Source organism: Bos grunniens, chromosome 11, assembly GCF_055505025.1.
Source record: "Bos grunniens cultivar Pamir isolate PY7600 chromosome 11, Bosgru_T2T1.0, whole genome shotgun sequence".
NCBI lineage: Eukaryota > Metazoa > Chordata > Mammalia > Artiodactyla > Bovidae > Bos > Bos grunniens.
This window is the reverse complement of record NC_141175.1, coordinates 97,067,071-97,090,458: the sequence shown is the minus strand read 5'-3', so window position 1 is coordinate 97,090,458 and position 23,388 is coordinate 97,067,071. Positions and strand designations below refer to the sequence as shown.

The following is a 23,388-nucleotide window of genomic DNA, read 5'->3' as shown; positions in this document are numbered from 1 at the left end:
CTGACTCTTAGCGACCGAGTGGACTGCAGCCTACCAGGCTCCTCCAGCCATGGGATTTTCCAGGCAGGAGTACTGGAGTGGGGTGCCATTGCCTTCCCCAAAAGTTACTGCTACCCCAGAATAAATGGAAATGGAGACTGAATTAGTCCCACAGGGAATCCAAAATGTATTAACCATATTAGCTAACACTTATTTAGAAGTGCTTGACTAGAAAGGACTGAAGGACTGTCCAAATAAAATTGGAAACCAAAATCCGTCAGTAGCATCTTCACTTTCCCACCCACTCCGGTACTGTTGCCTGGAAAAATCCCATGAATGGATGAGCCTGGTAGGCTGCAGTCCATGGGTTCGCTAAGAGTTGGGCACGACTGAGCAACTTCACTTTCACTTTTCACTTTCATGCATTGGAGAAGGAAATGGCAACCCACTCCAGTGTTCTTGCTTGGAGAATCCCAGGGACAGGGGAGCCTGGTGGGCTGCCGTCTATGGGGTTGCACAGAGTCGGACATGACTGAAGTAACTTAGCAGTACTAGATTTTCCATGAAAAATTAGTATCAGATATAATTTACAATTCATGATCATGACTTATTTTGGAAAGAGTTCTGTTATCTACCAATTAGTCAGCAATGAGTGAACAAAGACACAAAGGGAGATGGAACTCTATATTTATTAAACACTAGACATTTCAGTTAGAGTTTTACATACATTATTCTCAGTTACTTGGGACTATTATAATAAGCCCATTATACAGAACAAGAAACTGAAACAATAGTAACAAAATTCAAACACAAATTTCTGCCTCCAAAGTTCTTTTCTTTTTTTTCTATACCCCATGGTCTACAATACTATCTAACCATGAAAACTCTCACACTACCCCCACCCATCCACCCAAAGGAACACATGCAGACCTATATTTTTAAAAAGACGTTTTAATTTTACCAACTAGCAGTAATCAAAGCAATACATCAGAACCCTGAATACTAAATGTACTTACTACCTTCAGAGATGTGGAAACCTATTCATCCAGAAAAGTGAAAGGAGGACACTGGTTACTAGACAGTGTGAGCAAACTGTTCCAGTTCTTTAGATTACAAATTAGAAGCTCCTTATAAATCTCTTTTCAATCATGGAAGCGCATGTGGCCAGAACTCAGGAAGGGAGGAAGAGGAAGGAGAACAGGGAATAATAAAACATGGGGCTGGAAAGGCAGATCAGGGTCAGACTAAGAAAATCCTTGAATGTCTCCCCAGAAATCTTCCAACAACGGATTAGAGACTTCCCTGATGGGCCAGTGGCTAGAACTCAGGTCTCCCACTGCAGGGGGTCAGTTCCATCCCTGGTTAGGGAACTAGATCCCACTTGCCGCAACTAAGACCCAGTACAACCAAATAAATTAATATTTTTATGTTAATTAATTAATTTTTGGTTGTGCTGGGTCTTCGTTGTTGCCTGAGGGCTTTCTCTGGTTGCGGCAAGTAGGGGCTACTCTTTCTTGCCAAGCGCAGGCTTCTCATTGTGGTGGCTTTTCTTGTGGCCCCAGGAGCACAGGTGGCCAGGGAGCACAGGCTCTAGGGCTTGCGGGCTTCAGTAATTGCAACTGGCAGGCTTAGTATTTGCGGCACGTGGGCTCAGTTGCTCCACCGCATGCGGAATCTTCCCCGACCAGGGATCCAACCTGTGTTCCTTCACTGGCAGGTGGATTCTTATCCACTGTACCACCAGGGAAGTCTCAAATATTTTTTTAATGCATTAATCCCCATTCTGTGGTCCAACAGCACCTTGGAAAACATCTCTAATAGCATTTTTACAGACTTGAAATTACACACTGTTCTGCCCCTTGACAGGTAGGGAAGTTCCACTAAAGAAAGAACCATTTTTTACCATCTTTGAATAATGCACAGCCTAGCACAGTACCTGGATAAAGGGGCTGCTGTTACAAATAAGCTCTAAACACTGAAAGGAAAGAGGGTGCATAGATTTAGGGAACTGAAATCACAGCTCTCCCTCCCCCCAAAACTTTTCAATCTATGTTTAGAATGGGAATTTGTGGTCCAGAAAGATCATGAAATATTTATAACCTCCCTAAGAAAACTCAGACAGAGCTTTCCCTCTTCTCTTCCCGGGTGTTCACCACCTCAGTTTACTTGATCTGGCACTGACCAACTCCAGGCGGGCTGCAGTCAAAATCCCGGTGACTACTGCACATTTATTATTCTCTCGGGAGGGAAAGGAGCAGCTTGTAGAGCAGCACGAGCCACATCCACAACCTGGAGGAAGTGCTGGTACCGGGCGAGCAAAGCTTGTGGGGGATTTCATCAGACTGTTCTAACCCTCTCCGCCGCTAGGGTTCCGGGAAGGGGCGGGTCGCTAGAGGCTGCTCACTTACAACTCTTACTCGCGCTCGCCAAAACGTCACGGCTTTCCAGCTCTCGGTTTCACGGCCAAGGTCGGTCCTGGCCGGTGACTTCTATATGCTCCCACGTAAATCGTGGCGTCCCAGAGCCCGCCTGCACCTCTGCTCCACACCGTGGGCCCCGTCCCACCGGCGGACTGGCCTCGAGACAGGGCAACGCCCGGAGCTTTGCCGGAGACCGCCTCCCTCCCGAAAGGCGGGCTCCCGGGCTCAGCCCACACGCAGAGCGAGAGCCCTAGCGGTACGCTGAGGCCAAGCGGGGCTGCCGCGTCGCCCCGCCACACCCCTCTCTGTGGCCACCACCGCCCGGGACCGAGATGCTTCAGAAAGGCATCCCTAGGCGAGCCGGCGTTCAGCTCCCCTCGGTTTTCCGCGCTGACCCAGCCCGCCGACCCTCTTACCGCACTGCCGAGAGGTGGAAAGGGCGTTGATGGAGGCGGCCACTCTGCGCGGACCGGAGCAGTCGGGTGACCAAAGAGGTTATAAAGGAGGCTGCGGCCATCGTCAGCTCGGGGAAAGATGCGCGCGCTGGCCGCACGGTTATACCGCTGCAGCGTGGCAGGCCTCGCCTCCTGCCGGCACCCATTGGTCCCTGCGCTCTCCACTTGCAGCCTGCTGGGCCGCTGAAGGAGCCAATCGTTGTCTTCCTTTACCTTGGAGAATCCCCTGCGTGACTCTGAAGACTGGAGAGCTTGCCTAGACTGGCTGAGCCAGCCAAGCCCCTGCCAAACCGTTGTCCCGGAAGCCCGGACAAGTCATTCATTCATTGAGCAAATATCTTGAGTGCCTACTGTGTGCCAGACGCTGTTAAGAGTGGATAAAAAGATAGGAAGATGGAATAGCAGCTAGTATATGTAGAAGAAAGGTGCAGTTAGAAAACAACTATTTGGCAAAATCATAGTAAAAATTGAGACTCATCAATGAATGTCAAAACAACTGAAGTTGGATGAGGAACAAGTGATTTACATATAGTTTTGCTAGATCTTCCAAACAAAAATACAAGATGCCCAATTAAACTTGAGAGGACGAGTCATACTTTACTTTTATCTGGCGACTTCCCTGGTGGTACACTGGTTAAGAGTCTGCCTTCCCTGCAGGGTACCAGGGTTCCATCCCTGGTCCAGGAACTAAGACCCCATGTATGGCAGGACAACTAAGTTCGTGCAGAGCAACTACAGAAGCCTGCCAACTCTGCAAGAAGAGAAGCCAACGCAATTAGAGAGTAACCCCCAGCCCACCTCAACAAGAGAAAGCCCTTGCCTAGCAACAAAGACCCAGCAGAGTTTAAAAAAAACAAAAACAGTATTTATCTGTTATCGGAAATTCAGATTAAACTGGGCTTCCTGTATTTTATCTGTCTGGCAGCCTTATTTGCATAGTCTCAAAGTATCTTTCCCACAAAGTTTTTTTATTAATAGCAAATGGGGGAAATGGCACATTTACAGTGGAGAAACCTGACAGTCATTACCTTAAACAAGTGATCAAAATTAACACCACCAGTAACAGGACAAGCACACATTATACGCCCTCAGATATGATGCAGTGAGGAGGACACACCACTTTATAAGTCATGGCCAGCCTGAATATTGAATGGGGTGATTTTCTTAAACCACTGAATTCCCTAAACTCATTACAGATTTCTTATTTACACATATAGAGGAGAGATCATAGACCTGGAATGTTAAAACAGTCCAGGAAAAAGCCACAGTCCTGAAATTTTGGAAGGTATTCGTAAATCTAAACCCAAGAATGTATCAGACAAGTCAAAACTGAGAGAGGTTCTACAAGAAAAGCACCCTGTACTCTTCAAAAACGTCAAAGTCATGAAAGACAAAGGATGAGGTGCTTTTCTAGATCAAATGACCCTGAGCATGATAATTAAAGGTAACACGTGATTCCAGCCCCACCCCACCCCCACAATTACTTTTCTTTTTCCTTCATTCTTCTTTTTCTCTCTTTTTTTATCCTCTAAAGAACATAGCAAACTCTGGGAGATGGTGAAGGATAGGGAAGGCTGGCATGCTGCAGTCCATGGAGTCTCAAAGAGTCAGACACAACTGAGCAACTGAACAATAACCTCGATATTCCACGTTCCAGGGTCTACTAAGGCTTCTACTTTAGCTTCAGATTTTCTTCCTTTCCACTTTCTGTTAGAATCATTAGATGATGAGGGTGGTTCTCTCACCCATGGAGAAACAGAGTGACTCCTAACTTAGTTAATAAACCTCTTCCCTTTAAAGGGATGGGACAATCAGGCACAAACAGCAAGGAATGTAGAAACCATTGGCCACTGATGTTGCACATAAGGCATTCCAGGAAAGTGCACCCCTGCCTCTTCCCTGACACCCCCTCACTCCTTATGATTGCTAAGGTTTCCAATTCTTCAGGTTAAGACTGAAAATGTTGCACTGTTACAGGAAAGGGAACCCTTTCTAGGGCCCCTGTGTGGGCTCTTATCGAATACTCAGAAATTGTCTAAGGAGACACATGTACTGACAAAGCAAGAGACTTTATTGGGAAGTGTCCCCAGTCAGAGAGCTTCAGGATAAGGGAACCCAGGAGAACTGCTTTACCACAAGGCTCACAGTCTTGGGTTTTATGGTGATGGGTTGTCTCTGGCCAATCATTCTGACTCAGGGTCATTCCTGGTAGCACACAAATCGCTCAGCCAAGAGAGATCCAGTGAGAAGATTCTGGGAAACTGGTAGGACATATGGACTAGTGTCTCTCCTTTTGACCTTTCCCGAATTCTTCTGGTTGGTGGTAGCTTGTTAGTTCTAGGTTCCTTACCAGGACGTCCTGTTGTAAGATAACTCATGCAAATGGTTAATGTTGTGTCCAGTCCAGGCAGACAGCTTTTGTCAGTGGCTCCCCTAATAGCACTAGTATCTGTAAGGAATTCTATCAAGTAGCCTGCTACATCAATGACCACCTGAGGCAAGGCATTAGGTATGTAGATGGTATCTCTAGGCAGAGTCACTTTTGGCCTTGGGCCCCATCAGTCTTCTGATTGCAAAACCCTCAATGGCCACGGCCCCATGGCTCTCTGGTGTCTGGGGCATTCCCTCTTCCAATGCCCTATAGGGCATGTTTATTGCCATCCTCCCTCTGGTGCCCCTTCTGTTCACACAGGGTACACTGGTCCTATCCAGGTACCCATGGGACTAATGGTCTGCAAGGATCAGATTGGTCCAGAAAAACCAGTTTCCCCTACACATGCCTAAATTCCTTTTGGGTTCCATTGCCAAGATACAAAATTTGAACATCTCACTCCATTTAAATATCCTAACTCATATTGTGGCCAAATCAGATTACATAAGCTAGTAAGTTTTTTCTGTTTTAATTCCTGTTGTCTTAATTTTTCCCAATCCCATCCCAGAGTATATGGCACAGAAGGGACAGGATTGATACAGCCTGACCTGTTTCAGGCCTGAACCTGAGGTGATTTGCTAATTCCTGTGCTGTCTATGGAGAAGGCAATGGCACCCCACTCCAGTACTCTTGCCTGGAAAATCCCATGGACAGAGGAGTCTGGTAGGCTGCAGTCCATGGGGTCGCTAAGAGTCGGACACGACTGAGCGACTTCACTTTCACTTTTTACTTTCATGCATTGGAGAAGGAAATGGCAACCCACTCCAGTGTTCTTGCCTGGAGAATCCCAGGGACGGGGGAGCCTGGTGGGCTGTCATCTCTGGGGTCGCACAGAGTCGGACACGACTGAAGCGACTTAGCAGCAGCAGCAGTGCTATCTATAGGTTTCATTCTGCTGTCAAAATTCACCATTTCCTTCCCTGGCAGTCTAGTAGTCAGGACTCCACACTTGCAGTGTAGGGGGTGCAGCTTCAGTCCCTGGTTGGGGAACTAAGATCCTGCAAGCTGTGTGGTGTGGCAAAAAAAAGTCCACCAGGCACTTATGATTTTAGATGTTATCCCTTCCAAGGTAGTCTCCCAACCAGATGTTAGTGCCCAAAAAGTTGTTGCAAAGGAATGGTACAGAAGGTATTACCCGGTGTGGATGATCAGCAGGAGCTGACCTAGCTGCAAGTTGGAAATAAAAGGTCAGCACTTGTCAACAGAGGGCTTCCCAGATGGCAGTAGTGGTAAAGAACCCACCTGCCAAAACAGGAGACATAAGAGATGCAGGTTCGAAGCCTAGGTCCAGAAGATTGCCTGGAGGTGGGCATGGCAACCCACTCTAATATTCTTGCCTGGAGAATCCCATGGGCACAGGAGCTTGGGTTACAGTCTGGGGTCACAAAGAGTCAGACATAATTGAAGCAACTTAGCACACATGCACTTGTCAACAGAAAGTACATCTTTGTAGCTACACCAGTTTTCTGGGGTTAAGAAAAGAAAGAAATGGAATAGGAATGAACACAGAAGAAAAAGTTCAGAGTCAGAAGAACAGTATAAATTATCAAAACCTCCAGCAACATTTCTGTCCTAGACCTGCTGTTGGATGTGCATAAGCATAGCCATTCCACACCATCTTTCTATAATAAACCATGTTAATTGCCATCATTCCTCTAGTCTGGACCTAGGTTCTGCATTAGAGCCCCAAAGCATTCTGGGTTGACCAGTCTGATAAAAATGGGTACACATCAGCAGAGCATCCTCCCTGGTACACCTGGCTCATGATGTCCCACAAGCCCATCTAGGACCAACCCCTAATTCTCAATATTTTCTTACCTTATCACTGTTCCTTCATGGCTCGCCAGCTGAAAACCTGCAAGCTAGATTGGGGCTTCACCCTAAGGTCTTTTTTCTTTTATTTACTTATTTATTTTTGACTGTGCTGGGTCTTCATTGCTGTGTGTGGGCTTTCTCTAGTTTTAGCAAGTAGAGGCTACTCTTCATCGCAGTGTGCGGGCTTCTCATTGTGGGGGCTTCTCGTTTCAGAGCACCGACTCTAGGGTGCACAGGCTTCAGCTGTTGCAGTTCACGGGTTCTAGAACGCAGGCCCAGTAGTTGTGGGGCACTGGCTTAACTGCCTTGCAGCATGTGGAGTCTTTTTGGACCAGAGATTGAACCCATGGCCCCTGCATTGGCAGGCAGGTTCTCAACCGCTGGACCACCAGGAAAGTCCCCCATGGTCCTTTAATTGAGATCACACACCTAGTCTCAGGATCTAATGAAGTTCAGGTTCTTGATGTCTTGTCACAGGACAAATTCAGTGAGACACAAACTGATATGTAAGAAGTGGACTTATTTAGAAAGAAACAGACTCCACAGACAAGGTGTGGGCCATCTCAGAAGGCAAATACAGCATGATTGGTTTTTATGGGCTGGGTAATTTCATAGGCTAATGAGTGAGAGGATTATTCCAACTATTTCAGGGAAGAGGGGGTTTCTAGGAATTGGGGCCGCTTTTGGGCCTCTTACAGTTGGTCTCAGAACTGTCATGGCACCTGTGGATGTGTCACTTGACATCCTAATGTATTACAATGATTGTATAATGAGGATCAAGGTCCATTGGAAGTCAAATCTTCTGCCATCTTGGACCTAGCTGGTTCTAACCAGTTTTTCTCATGCCTATGGCTATGTGAGGGCTTCCCTGGTGGCTCAATGGTAAAGAAGCCACCTGCCAATGCAGGAGACGGGGATTTGATCCTTGGGTTGGGAAGATACCCTGGAGAAGGAAATGGCAACCCACTCTGGTATTCTTGCCTGGGAAATCCCGTGGACAGAGGAGCCTGATAGCCTACAGTCCACGGGGTTACAAAAGTGTCAGACAAGACTTAGCGACTAAATAACAACAGCAACATGGCTATGTCATTCTTTTAAAGGTTGTGCCGTGCCCCCTTCCCTCCTGTTTCAATATGATGTGGGCTTATTAAACCAAGACCATTCATATCTCCTGACTCATTTCATTTATGCAAGCACAAAGCACCTTTATAACCAAACATCTATTAATAATCCTTCTAATAATAACTAAGCTTTACTGAATACTTGCAATGTGTCAGGCACTGTTTTATGACCTTTGCATATACTATCCTATTTAATTTTCACAATAACCCTATGAAGTAAGTGCCATTATTACCTCCATCTTACAGATAGGGAAAATGAGGCATAGGAAGTTAAAGAACCTGTCCAAGGTAAGGGAGCTAGTAAGGGGAGGGCAGAGACTGAAGCCAGCCAGACTGGCTCTGGAGCCCATGCTTTGCTGTTAGTTACAATTTATTGAGCACTTCTTTGGTGTCAGACACTGGGTTCAGTCTCTTGGACTGCAAGGAGATCCAACCAGTCCATCCTAAAGGAAATCAGTCCTGAATATTCATTGGAAGGACTGATGCTGAAGCTGAAATTCCAATACTTTGGCCACCTGATGCAAAGAACTGACTCACTGGAAAAGACCCTGGTGCTGGGAAAGATTGATGGCAGGAGGAAAAGGGGACAATAGAGGATGAGATGGTTGGATGGCATTACCGACTCGATGGACATGAGTTTGAGTAAGTTCTGGGAGTTGGAGATGGACAGGGAAGCCTGGCATGCTGCAGTCCATGGGGTTGCAAAGAGTTGGACATGACTGAGCAACTAAACAGAAATGAACTGGGTTCAGAACCATCTTCTTTGACCCCAATAATCCTGTGGGGTACGTATTATGCTGAAAGATTAAAGCACTGAGACTTGGCTCTTGCTTGAAGTCACTCACCAGCAAGATGAGCTAGATGGGCCTGACATGGAAGCCTTGCCTGTAGCCCTGCACTGCATGTGGCCTGAATATTTAATGAACAGACAAGGAGGAATCCAGACTACACCCAGGCAAAGTAACTTAGAACCATAAAGGGGTGAGAGAGAACAGTTGGGCAGAGAAGGCCATTGTGGTAGAACCCACAGAGTTGGTAGCTAAACTCTAACAGTGTTCCATGTCTAGAAGGAACCCACAGAGATTATGAACACCAACCCATTCTACCACCCATCAAACCTCCAGCGTAACTGATTTACCTGAAGAAATCAAGGACTCATTATCATCCCAGAGCAATTTCTAAGTAAGGATTATGCCAGGCATCCCTCGTGATCTGGAACTCATAATGGCACCAGGACAGCCACTACAGTTGTGAAACACTGAAATATTTCTGTATCAGTCAGTGAAACCTGCTCTCCTAAGCACTCTGATTGTCTATCACACCCTAGCTTCTCTCCCTAGGGAAATTAATATTGACACCCAGGCCATGATCCTGCTTTCACAGTAGGCCAGTTTAGAACATGTCTATCCATCTCATATCCCCTGAGTTTTTCCCATCTTGGAACATACTATTTTTTGGCCAATGTACCTTCTATTTTAATACCACTAAAGTAGATAGCACTAAGACAGGCAGCCCAGTCTCTAGAACATTCAACCAGAGACAGCCGTGACTTTTTTCTTACTCTGAAAGCAATGTGTGTTCTTCATTTAAAACACACACACATATATGCATACACACTGGAAACTACCCAAAAAAAGGCTAAGAAGGAGAGACAAAATAACACTCCAGTACCAATCAGAAACACTCAGGATTAGGTAAATGGCACTGTGCTTGGGTGTAAGGATATTTTTTAAAAGTTGAAAAAGTTGCACACTGATTCTAGCCCAGTGAGGTGGAAGACAAATCATATTAATAGTTGAGTAGGTAAGTGCCAGAGGTTTGCCCAGGGGTCTCAAGAAGCTGAGTAGAGGGACAAAGTACTAGGCAAAGTACTATCCTTGCTTTTAGACTGGAGTCACCTTTATGGCCATAGTGAAAGTGTAGCCTTTGGGAAGCAGGCTGAGGAGCATGTTCAGCCTTTTTGAAAGGGCCATAGAGCAGACAGAAAAAAGGAGAGTCTACAGCTCACAGGCAGTAATTCACCTCAACTCATAAAAGCTGAAATCTTTGTACAGAAGACTGCACAGAAGGCTTCAGTGATTTACAGGCCCACTTTGCAAATCTCTTTCATGAACCGTTATGGGGTGAAAGGCATCTGGTTAAGGATCCTGTGGCTGGAGAATACCAATCTCAGAATTTCCAGGACTTAGGTTCCTTGTTCAAGTCTTCTCTTTCTTATTGTTGAACTGGGGGTGACTCCTGTAAAGCATTCCAGCTACTGGAGGAGTATGTGGCACCCTGACTATTGCAGAGAAGAGTCTATTCTCACTCTATGATGGATGTGCTCCTTTGACGTTAACCTTCGCTTTTTGTCCCTTTTGTTATTATAATCATACATAATAGCCTGCCTCTTCATACTGTTCATGAAGGGAACCCTGCCCCTCTGCCTGGCTGTAAACTAAGTGTGCCTTTGTTCAGCTCACAGGGAGATGATCTGACCCTGCCACCTGTGAATGACTGTAAGAATGAAGAGATTAACACATCCTCTCCCGGAGGCTGGCCATTCCAGGAGGTATTGGCAAGATAATGGCTTCTACTTTACTTCCTCAACTCGTCCCCCTCTCTGTTCTATAAAAAAAACGCATCCAGACCCCCCACAAGATGGTTACCTTGAAACGTTAGTCTGCCATCTTTTTGGTCAGTTGACTAAAGCCATACTACTTTGCCTCAACAGCTCATCTCTCAGATTTATTGACCTGTTGAGTGGCGAGCAGAGTGAGCTTGGACTTGGGTAACATGAGGAGATGCAATTCAGTTTTCTTCTAATTTCAAAAGGAAGCAAGGGAACCTTATTTGACAGGATAGCAAAGTGGGCAGGGAGTCAGAGTGTGGAGAAAAGGGAACTAAATTTGTAGACAATTAACCATGTGCGAGGAACTGTGCTAGAAACTTCTCCTTTATCTACTCATATAATCCTAATATTTCTGTGATGTCAATATATTATTATCAGATCAGATCAGTCACTCAGTCGTGTCCGACTCTTTGCAACCCCATAAATCGCAGCACGCCAGGCCTCCCTGTCCATCACAAACTCCCAGAGTTCACTCAGACTCACGTCCATCGAGTCAGTGATGCCATCCAGCCATCTCATCCTCTGTCATCCCCTTCTCCTCCTGCCCCCAACCCCTCCCTGCATCAGAGTCTTTTCCAGTGAGTCAACTCTTCGCATGAGGTGGCCAAAGTACTGGAGTTTCAGCTTTAGCATCATTCCTTCCAAAGAAATCCCAGGGCTGATCTCCTTCAGAATGGACTGGTTGGATCTCCTTGCAGTCCAAGGGACTCTCAAGAGTCTTCTCCAACACCACAGTTCAAAAGCATCAATTCTTCAGTGCTCAGCCTTCTTCACAGTCCAACTCTCACATCCACACATGACCACAGGAAAAACCATAGCCTCGATTAGCCGGACCTTTGTTGGCAAAGTAATGTCTCTGCTTTTGAATATGCCATCTAGGTTGGTCATAACTTTCCTTCCAAGGAGTAAGCGTCTTTTAATTTCATGGCTGCAGTCACCATCTGCAGTGATTTTGGAGCCCAGAAAAATAAAGTCTGACACTGTTTCCACCGTTTCCCCATCTATTTCCCATGAAGTGGTGGGACCGGATGCCATGATTTTCGTTTTCTGAATGTTGAGCTTTAAGCCAACTTTCTCACTCTCCACTTTCACCTTCATCAACAGCCTTTTTAGTTCCTCTTCACTATCTGCCATAAGGGTGGTGTCATCTGCATATCTGAGGTTATTGATGTTTCTCCCGGCAATCTTGATTCCAGATTGTGTTTCTTCCAGTCCAGCGTTTCTCATGATGTACTCTGCATATAAGTTAAATAAATAGGGTGACAATATACAGCCTTGACGTACTCCTTTTCCTATTTGGAACCAGTCTGTTGTTCCATGTCCAGTTCTAACTGTTGCTTCCTGACCTGCATACAAATTTCTCAAGAGGCAGATCAGGTGGTCTGGTATTCCCATCTCTTTCAAAATTTTCCACAGTTTATTGCAATCCACACAGTCAAAGGCTTTGGCATAGTCAATAAAGATGTTTTTCCAGAAATAGATGTTTTTCTGGAACTCTCTTGCTTTTTCCATGATCCAGCGGATGGTGGCAATTTGATCTCTGGTTCCTCTGCCTTCTCTAAAACCAGCTTGAACATCAGGAAGTTCACGGTTCACATACTGCTGAAATATATATATTATTATACCTATTATAAAAGAAGCAACAAACTCACAAAGTTAGTTTGTCCATGACCACCAGCTAGTAATGGCAGTGCCAGGATTAAACTAGGTCTGTCTCCATCCAAAATTCCTGTTCTTTCATAAAATGTGCCAATCGCAGTTGTGTGAGGTCAGTTTGAAGAGAGGTCATTTGTCAGAATGCAGGGGTCATGTGAGAAGAAGCACATTGACTGAAACCATCCACCCTGGTCAGGCACCATAATAATCATTTGTGTCAATTATTTTACTACAGGAGGTCCTGGTAAGGAACATGGAACTAACAAGTCACCACCGACTGGAAAAGTTCAGGAAAGGTCAAAAGGAGACACCACCTCCCACCTACCAGAATTCTCAGTGGCGTCCATCTTGGCTGAGCAATGTGTAAACCACCAGGAAGGACCCCTGAGTCAGAATGACTGGCCAAAACAACCTGGAAACTAATCCCATTACCATAACACTTGAGACTGCAAGATGTGTGGCAGAGCAGTTCTCCCGGTTTCTGCTAGCCTACTGCTCTAAAGAACCCTGCCCAGTAAAGTCTCTTGCTTTGTCAGCACGTGTGTCTCCTCTGACAATTCTTTCCCAAGTGCTAGACAAGAGCCCACTCTTGGGCCCTGGAAGGGGTTCCCTTTCCTGCAACAGTTGGAAGGGAGCAAGTGGAACAAGGATGGCTGACAAGCTTATGGAACATTTAAGGACATGATCCTCCACAAAGGTTGTATTAGTACTTTATTAGCCTGCCTGCCTGCCTGCCCTCCTGACTTCTTCCTTTTCTTCTCATCTTTTTCCTCCTTTTTCTCTTACTAAATGTTTACCATTTACAAAAGTTTCGTATGATTTTTTAAAGGAGAGAGATGATTTTTAATCACTTTAACCAAAGTGGTTAAAAATTCATGTTTCTGACAGCAGTACTAAAAATTGTTATGGAAAATATTGTTTTCCATTTTTCCCCAGACTTCAGGACTTATTGCCAATTCATCATGTTCTTGTTTATTATCTCCTTATAATTAATTACAAATAAAACATATTTTATCATGAAAACAATTCTACACACTTTCTACTTGTCCTCATTTTATTACATTCAAGATTAAAGGTGGTGGTAATAATGAGGGCGGAGAAGGCGATGGCACCCCACTCCAGTACTCTTGCCTGGAAAATCCCATGGATGGAGGAGCCTGGTGGGCTGCAATCATGGGGTCTCTAAGAGTCAGACACGACTGAGCGACTTCGCTTTCACTTTTCACTTTCATACACTGGAGAAGGAAATGGCAACCCACTCCAGTGTTCTTGCCTGGAGAATCCCAGGGACGGGGGAGCCTGGTGGCTGCCGTCTATGGGGTCACACAGAGTCGGATATGACTGAAGTGACTTAGCATAGCCTAGCAATAATGAGGGAGATGATTAGCTGCAGACAGCAACATAACTAACAATTAGCACTTACTATGTGCCAGGCATTGTTCTAGATGCTCTATGCTTCATAACTCATTTAATCCCACCATAATCCCATAAAGCAGTATACTGATATTATCCTCATTTTGCAGAAGATGAAACTGAGGTACAGAGTGGTTAATAACTTCCTGAAGATCACACAGCTAGTAAATGGCAAATCTAACTTTCAAATCCATTTTCTTTCTTAAGAAACTAGAAAAATAGCTTTTGAATTTTAGGAGAAAAAAAAAAAAAAGATGTCAGCAACACAATCTTTAGTTTCTGAGACTAATAATAATAGCCAAGATATACTAGCACTGTTCTGAGTATTTTACATCTATTGTCCAATCCTCTTATCAGTCCTATTATTGTCCCTATTTTACAGATGAGAAAACTGAGGTACAAAGAGATTAAATAACTTGCCCTAGGTGCACAGCTAGTAAGTGGCAGAGTTAAAATAGCAAACGAAAAGGGCAAAAATATATGAGAAAAGGCATTAAAGATTTTATAGAGTCACTGGGGTCTCTGTGACTGAGGACAATATGACCCAAATTCTTGCCACCATTTCTCACTCAGGAGTACACTTTCAGTGGACTTATGTGAGACCATGTACATGAAATTTTTGAAATTGTAAAGCACTAGAGAATTTAAAGAATCTTTCGTGTGATTAAAAAGACTGATGCAAAAAAAGTGCACTTTCAGAGAAGGCTGCTCTTTACTGCAGGACATGCCTGGGTGACAAAGATTTTCATCAGTACATTTGGTTTCTGCATGACTCTCTTCCCCCTCACTGATGGCATTTACACAGCCTCTCACCTAATCACCACAATGGAACGAGAAGATGAAAAAGCACTCAAAAGATTCCCCCAAGGTCACCACATTTATAAACTTTCCCTTTGGTTCTCCTCCTGGAACTTTCAAGATTAGTCATAAGTTGGGATTTCTCTCATCACCTGTGGCCTGAATCCTAAGATAAGAGGTAGCGACAGCTTAGCTACTTCACAGTCTTGTCTTTTTTCATCCACTTGTGACAGGGGCTAAAACACAGGCTGCCAAGAGCACATTCATGCTGGGAGGAGTGGGAACTTGGCTGTGACCAAAGAGGGAAGCCACACCGGCTTGAGCAAGGTTGTGTTCAGGCAAAGCTGGAGTTTACCAAATGATGAGACAGGGCACTTACACAGAATGAAAATGCAAGGTTGCAAATCCTGCCAAGGGAGCTAGAAAGGGGAACTGTGTAATGAATAGGGGCGGGCAGGGGAGGTGTGGGAGAGGCTCAGAAAAGGCAATATTGGCTGCGGTATAATTTGCTGCTTAACTTCTGCTTTCAGCATCTGCTGTGACCACATGGTGTGCAGTGATCTCTCTGGCTAACTGAGCCAAAGAAGGAGGAAAACCTCACCAGTATTTGTAAACTATAGACTGTGTCTGAGGGGAGCAAATTACCCTGTAGCAATTAGCAATTTCTATTTCAATACTTTACTCTTTCTCTCTCTCAGAAGTCTTATCATTTTTTTAAACTTTTTTACATTTATATTTTATAATTTTTGAAATTGAAGTGTTATTGCCTTACAATTTTACATCAGTTTCAGGTCGATATTTTTATACATAAATGATCACCACCATAAATCTAGTTACCAAAGTTATTAAAGTACTGTTGACTATATTCCTTATGTCCTACGTTATATCTCTATGACTAAATAAATTATTTTGAGTGGAAGTTGGTACCTGTTAATCTTCCTCATCTGTTTCACTCCTCTCCCCCTACCCCCACCCCCAGCCCTGGCAGCCACCAAGTTGCTGTGTATGTGAGTCTGTTTCTCTTTCGTTATGTCTGTTCATTCTGAAATCTTATGTTTGGTCCCTAAGTGGTCTATATTGATGTCCTGGTCAAAGTTTGACCTGGGATGTTTCCCAAATTCTTAAGGCTCCCCCACCTTCCCTCTGCTCTCAAATCTAGCTATCTGGAAAGGTTTTCTAATAAATGGTTGGCTTTTCATAGCCTCAGTGATTCTCCAACTTAGAGAACAATTCCAGGAAAAGGGAGAAAAACTTTCATGAATTTCCTTCTCCTCATGCTGTCTGGAAACATTTTTAACAACAATTACATTAGTTAAATAATACAAATTATTATGAAAGTATACATTTCTAAATGTACTTATGTTTATAGCTTTTAAACAGTTATCAAATCACACAGTTATAAATTAAACACCAACAAAGCTAATAAAGGAAAGTTAATCAAATCAAAATAACATCTGTCGACTAAAAAAAAGGTGCAAAATGTGAGAGCTGCAAGTTAAGTTTTATCTGGGGCAAATGAGGACTGCAGCCCAGGAGACAGCACCTCAGATAGCTCTGAGAAACTGCTCCAAAGAGGCAGCCAGGGAAGGTCAATATCAATATAGGTGGTGAAGGGGGAGTGCAATCAAGCATATATCTTACAAAAGGTTTTTTTGCTAGTCACGAGGAACAGATGTCACTATGAAGGGATTTACTGCTTTTCTAGATATGAAGATATGCAAGGATTGTGAAATCATGATCATGAAACTGATCATGAAATCAGTTCCTGAAAATATCTGACTATCTAAAGACCTGTTCCACCAGTTTTTCTGCCACACAAAGTGCCTCATTCTCGACCCTGAACCCCCTTCAGGGCATGCCAAAGGTCAACAGCTGCAGCAGCATAGGGTTCAATCCCCTAAGGCAGGTGGCAAATGTCCTTGACAAGTGCCAATTTGTAGATGACACATCATTACTTCACGTGACAGGTAATATTTGGGTGAAATGAAGTCACCTGCAACAAGAATGCAGTAGTGACAGGTACATAACAAACACTTTTGCACTGGGCATCCAGAACCACTATTTGCAGAGCTATCCTTATTCTCCCACAATTATTCTTTTTCTTGATTTCTTCATTCCATGGATTGTCATGTGGCTGTCAGTTGGTACCGAGGCATTGTTTTCACATCGGTTGCTTCTGTTAATGTTTCAGTAGGTCATAACAACTTGGTACTTTGGTGCCAACAAGAGCAAGCACAAACCAAAGGATGCTATGAGAGGATCAAGCAGAAGATCTAAAACATTTTTGTCCAACATGGCAGCCATTAGCCACATGTGGCTTCTGAGCACTTAAAATGTGCCTAGTCCGAACTGAGCTATGTGTAGATGTAAATACATCCATATCATATTTGCAAAACGAAAGTAAAATATCTCACTAAAATGATTAAACTGACTCCATGTTAAAAACAATTATTGTGGATACATTCAGTTCAGTTCAGTTCAGTTCAGTCGCTCAGTCGTGTCCCCTTTGTGACCCCATGAATTATAGCACACCAGGCCTCCCTGTCCATCACCAACTCCCAGAGTTCACTCAAACTCATGTGCATCGAGTTGGTGATGCCATCCACCCATCTCATCCTCTGTCGTCCCCTTGGAGACTAATCCCTCCCTGCATCAGGGTCTTTTCCAATGAGTCAACTTTTCACATGAGGTGGCCAAACTACTGGAATTTCAGCTTTAGCATCATTCCTTCCAAAGAACACCCAAGACTGATCTCCTTCAGAATGGACTGGTTGGATCTCCTTGCAGTCCAAGGGACTCTCAAGAGTCTTCTCCAACACCACAGTTCAAAAGCATCAATCCTTCAGCACTCAGCTTTCTTCACAGTCCAACTCTCACATCCATACATGACTACTGGAAAAACCATAGCCTTGACTAGACAGACCTTTGTTGGCAAAGCAATGCCTCTGCTTTTGAATATGCTATCTAGGTTGGTCATAACTTTCCTTCCAAGGAGTAAGCGTCTTTTAATTTCATGGCTGCAATCACCATCTGCAGTGATTCTGGAGCCCAGAAAAATAAAGTCTGACACTGTTTCCACTGTTTCCCCATCTATTTCCATGAAGTGGTGGGACCGGATGCCATGATCTTCGTTTTCTGAATGTTGAGCTTTAAGCCAATTTTTTCATTCTCCTCTTTCACTTTCATCAAGAGGCTTTTTAGTTCCTCTTCACTTTCTGCCATAAGGTGGTGTCATCTGCATAGCTGAGGTTATTGATATTTCTCCCAGCAATCTTGATTCCAGCTTGTTCTTCTTCCAGCCCAGAATTTCTCATGATGTACTCTGCATATGTTAAATAAGCAGGGTGACAATATACAGCCTTGACGTACTCCTTTTCCTATTTGGAACCAGTCTGTTGTTCCATGTCCAGTTCTAACTGTTGCTTCCTGACCTGCATACAGGTTTCTCAAGAGGCAGGTCAGGTGGTCTGGTATTCCCATCTCTTTCAGAATTTTCCACAGTTTATTGTGATCCACACAGTCAAAGGCTTTGGCATAGTCAACAAAGCAGAAATAGATGTTTTTCTGGAGCTCTCTTGCTTTTTCCATGATCCAGCAGATGTTGGCAATTTGATCTCTGGTTCCTCTGCCTTTTCTAAAACCAGCTTGAACATCAGGAAGTTCACGGTTCACATATTGCTAAAGCCTGGCTTGGAAAATTTTTAGCATGACTTTACTAGCGTGTGAGATGAGTGCAATTGTGCGGTAGTTAGAGCATTCTTTGGCATTGCCTTTCTTTGGGATTGGAATGAAAACTGACTTTTCCAGTCCTGTGGCCACTGCTGAGTTTTCCAAATTTGCTGGCATATTGAGTGCAGCACTTTCACAGCATCATCTTTCAGGATTTGGAATAGCTCAACTGGAATTCCATCACCTCCATTAGCTTTGTTCATAGTGATGTTTTCTAAGGCCCACTTGACTTCACCTTCCAGGATGTCTGGCTCCAGGTGAGTGATCACACCATGGTGATTATCTGGGTCGTGAAGCTCTTTTTTGTACAGTTCTTCTGTGTATTTTTACCACCTCTTCTAAATATCTTCTGCTTCTGTTAGGTCAATACCATTTCTGTCCTTTATCGAGCCCATCTTTGCATGAAATATTCCCTTGGTATCTCTAATTTTCTTGAAGAGATCTCTAGTATTTTCCATTCTGTTGTTTTCCTCTATTTCTTTGCATTGATTCCTGAGGAAGGCTTTCTTATCTCTCCTTGCTATTCTTTGGAACTCTGCATTCAGATGCTTATATCTCTCCTTGTCTCCTTTGCTTTTCACTTCTCTTCTTTTCACAGCTATTTGTAAGGCCTCCCTAGACAGCCATTTTGCTTTTTTGCACTTCTTTTCTATGGGAATGGTCTTGATCCCTGTCTCCTGTACAATGTCATGAACCTCTGTCCATAGTTAGTCAGCCACTCTGTCTATTAGATCTAGTCCCTTAAATCAATTTCTCATTTCCACTGTATAATCATAAGGGATTTGATTTAGGTCATACCTGAATGGTCTAGTGGTTTTCCCTACTTTCTTCAATTTAAGTCTGAATTTGGCAATAAGGAGTTCATGGTCTGAGCCACAGTTAGCTCCTGGTCTTGTTTTTGCTGACTGTATAGAGCTTCTCCATCTTTGGCTGCAAAGAATATAATCAATCTGATTTTGGTGTTGACCATCTGGTGATGTCCATGTATAGAGTCTTCTCCTGTGTTGTTGGAAGAGGGTGTTTGCTATGACCAGTGCGTTCTCTTGGTAAAACTCTATTAGTCTTTGCCCTGCTTCATTCCGTATTCCAAGGCCAAATTTGCCTGTTACTCCAGGTGTTTCTTGACTTCCTACTTTTGCATTCCAGTCCCCTACAATGAAAAGGACATCTTTTGGGGGTGTTAGTTCTAAAAGGTCTTGTAGGTCTTCATAGAACCGTTCAACTTCAGCTTCTTCAGCGTTACTGGTTGGGGCATAGACTTGGATTACTGTGATATTGAATGGTTTGCCTTGGAAACGAACAGAGATTATTCTGTCGTTTTTGAGATTGCATCCAAGTACTGCATTTCGGACTCTTTTGTTGACCATGATTGCTACTCCATTTCTTCTAAGGGATTCCTGCCCACAGTAGTAGATATAATGGTCATCTGAGTTAAATTCACCCATTCCAGTCCATTTTAGTTCGCTAATTCCTAGAATGTCGACGTTCACTCTTGCCATCTCATTTGACCACTTCCAATTTGCCTTGATTCATGAAGAGTCAGACACGACTGAGCGTCTTCACTTTCACTTTTCACTTTCATGCATTGGAGAAGGAAATGGCAACCCACTCCAGTGTTCTTGCCCGGAGAATCCCAGGGACAGGGAAGCCTCGTGGGCTGCCGTCTGTGGGGTCGCACAGAGTCAGACACGACTGAAGTGACTTAGCAGCAGCAGCAGCAGCATGGACCTAACATTCCAGGTTCTTATGCAATACTGCTCTTCACAGCATCAGACCTTGCTTCTATCACCAGTCACATCCACAAGTGAGTATTGTTTTTGCTTTGGCTCCATCCCTTCATTCTTTCTGGAGTTATTTCTCCACTGATCTCCAGTAGAATATTGGGCACCTACTGACCTGGGGAGTTCCTCTTTCAGTGTCCTATCATTTTGCCTTTTCGTACTGTTCATGGGGTTCTCAGGGCAAGAATACTGAAGTGGTTTGCCATTCCCTTCTCCAGTAGACCACATTCTGTCAGACCTCTCCACCATGACCCGCCCATCTTAGGTGGCCCCACATGGCATGGCTTAGTTTCATTGAGTTCAACAAGGCTGTGGTCCATGTGATTAGATTGACTAGTTTTCTGTGAGTATGGTTTCAGTGTGTCTGCCCTCTGATGCCCTCTCGCAACACCTACCATCTCACTTGTGTTTCTCTTACCTTGGACGTGGGGTATCTCTTCACGGCTGCTCCAGCAAAGTGCAGCTGCTGCTCCTTACCTTGGACGAGGGGTATCTCCTCACTGGCCGCCCCTCCTTACCTTGAACGTGGAGTAGCTCCTCTCGGCCCTCCTGCACCTGCGCAGTCACCGCTCCCTGGACGTGGGGTAGCTCCTCTTGGCCGCCGCCCCTGACCTCGGGCGTAGGGTAGCTCCTCTCAGCCACTCTTGCGCCCTCGCAGCCTTGCCCTCTCGGCCGACACCCCTGACCTTGGGTGAGGGGTAGCTCCTCTTGGCCATGCTTCTGTGTGGTCCGTCGCAGCTGGCGCGCTTCTAATGGATACACATTAGGCTAAATAAAATATATTATCGAGATTAATTCCACTCAAATTTTTTAATTTTATTTTTGCCTTCTATATATACATATAATGATATATATTTTTTTCTTTCTACTAGAAAATTTAAAATTACATATGTGGCTCAAATTCTATATTCTAGACCACACCTTTCTAGAATAATTGTGTGTGTGTTGAAAGAGAGAATGTGTACAACAAACTGAAAATATCATATCAAAAAATTCTCACAGAAAACACATGGATAATGAAGAAGTTTCCAGGTTAAACCACGGCTCTTCCACTTAATCCTTGCATTCTTTCTCAGCAGCCAAGGTTACAGAACCAGCATGGGAGTTTCCCATGGCTCTCACTCTAGTAGCTTACTGGTAATAATATCTCTGTTGTTTTCCTACATGGTTTCTTTTTTTTTTTTTAATTTTGTTTTTAAACTTTACAATATTGTATTGGTTCTGCCATATATCGAAATGAATCCCCCACAGGCATACATGTGTTCCCCATCCTGAACCCTCCTCCCTCCTCCCTCCCCATACCATCCCTCTGGGTCGTCCCAGTGCACCAGCCCCAAGCATCCAGTATTGTGCATCGAATCTGGAGTGGCGACTTGTTTCATATATGATATTATACATATTTCAATGCCATTCTCCAAAATCATCTCACCCTCTCCCTCTCCCCCAGAGTCCAAAAGACTGTTCTATACATCAGTGTCTCTTTTGCTGTCTCGTATACAGGGTTATCGTTACCATCTTTCTAAATTCCATATATATGTGTTAGTGTACTGTATTGGTGTTTTTCTTTCTGGCTTACTTCACTCTGTATAATAGGCTCCAGTTTCATCCTCCTCATTAGAACTGATTCAATGTATTCTTTTTAATGGCTGAGCAATATTCCATTGTGTATATGTACCTCAACTTTCTTATCCATTCATCTGCTGATGGACATCTAGGTTGCTTCCATGTCCTGGCTATTATAAACAGTGCTGCGATGAACATTGGGGTACATGTGTCTCTTTCCCTTCTGGTTTCCTCAGTGTGTATGCCCAGCAGTGGGATTGCTGGATCATAAGGCAGTTCTATTTCCAGTTTTTTAAGGAATCTCCATACTGTTCTCCATAGTGGCTGTACTAGTTTGCATTCCCACCAACAGTGTAAGAGGGTTCCCTTTTCGCCACACCCTCTCCAGCATTTATTGCTTGTAGACTTTTGGATCACAGCCATTCTGACTGGCGTGAAATGGCACCTCATAGTGGTTTTGATTTGCATTTCTCTGATAATGAGTGATGTTGAGCATCTTTTCATGTGTTTGTTAGCCATCTGTATGTCTTCTTTGGAGAAATGTCTGTTTAGTTCTTTGTCCCATTTTTTGATTGGGTCATTTATTTTTCTGGAATTGAGCTGTAGGAGTTGCTTGTATATTTTTGAGATTAGTTGTTTGTCAGTTGCTTCATTTGCTATTATTTTCTCCCATTCTGAAGGCTGTCTTTTCACCTTGCTTGTAGTTTCCTTTGTTGTGCAGAAGCTTTTAAGTTTAATTAGGTCCCATTTGTTTATTTTTGCTTTTATTTCCAATATTCTGGGAGGTGGGTCATAAAGGATCCTGCTATGATGTATGTCGGAGAGCGTTTTGCCTATCTTCTCCTCTAGGAGTTTTATAGTTTCTGGTCTTACATTTAGATCTTTAATCCATTTTGAGTTTATTTTTGTGTATGGTGTTAGAAAGTGGTCTAGTTTCATTCTTTTACAAGTGGTTGGCCAGTTTTCCCAGAACCACTTGTTAAAGATTGTCTTTAATCCATTGTATATTCTTGCCTCCTTTGTCAAAGATAAGGTGTCCATATGTGCGTGGATTTATCTCTGGGCTTTCTATTTTGTTCCATTGATCTATATTTCTGTCTTTGTGCCAGTACCATACTGTCTTGATAACTGTGGCTTTGTAGTAGAGCCTGAAGTCAGGCAGGTTGATTCTTCCAGTTCCATTCTTCTTTCTCAAGATAGCTTTGGCTATTCGAGGTTGTTTGTATTTCCATACAAATTGTGAAATCATTTGTTCCCTACATGGTTTCTTATAAAAAAATATTTGGGGGAAGGATCCAGGCAATTCCATCCCTTCCAGAAAATATGTACCCCCTTACCTGGTTATTTCACTACCATTTGATCAAAGATTGTTCTCCACTGAGGAAAACTGAGGCAGATAAAGAACAACAGAAAACAGCGAGACTGTATTCTTTGGGCAAGCAGATGCAACTACTTCCCAAGGTACACAAGAACTGCTGCAATTCAGGGGCTGTATCAGTTTTAAAAATTGATCTAATATAATATTTATGTACAACAGAAACTAATATGACATTGTAAAATAACTATGCTCCAATAAAAATTAACTTTAAAAAAGTAAAATAATTTTTAGCTGGGAA

At 43.7% G+C, this 23,388-nt stretch overlaps 1 protein-coding gene across 4 annotated transcripts in view; it reads right to left on the bottom strand.

The window, feature by feature from the left end:
- The window catches only part of MTHFD2 (methylenetetrahydrofolate dehydrogenase (NADP+ dependent) 2, methenyltetrahydrofolate cyclohydrolase), a 30,930-nt gene extending 27,174 nt beyond the window's left edge, over positions 1–3,756 (bottom strand). For all 4 annotated transcript variants that reach the window (XR_015137316.1, XR_015137315.1, XR_015137317.1 and 1 more), the window contains exon 1: positions 2,816–3,756. Coding sequence is in view for 1 of the 4 variants with exons in the window: in XM_086327667.1 (XP_086183793.1) it covers positions 2,816–3,000 (185 nt within the window). In the remaining 3 variants the exon portion in view is untranslated. The remainder of the gene's footprint in view (positions 1–2,815) is intronic.
- Between the last annotated feature and the right edge of the window lie 19,632 nt (positions 3,757–23,388).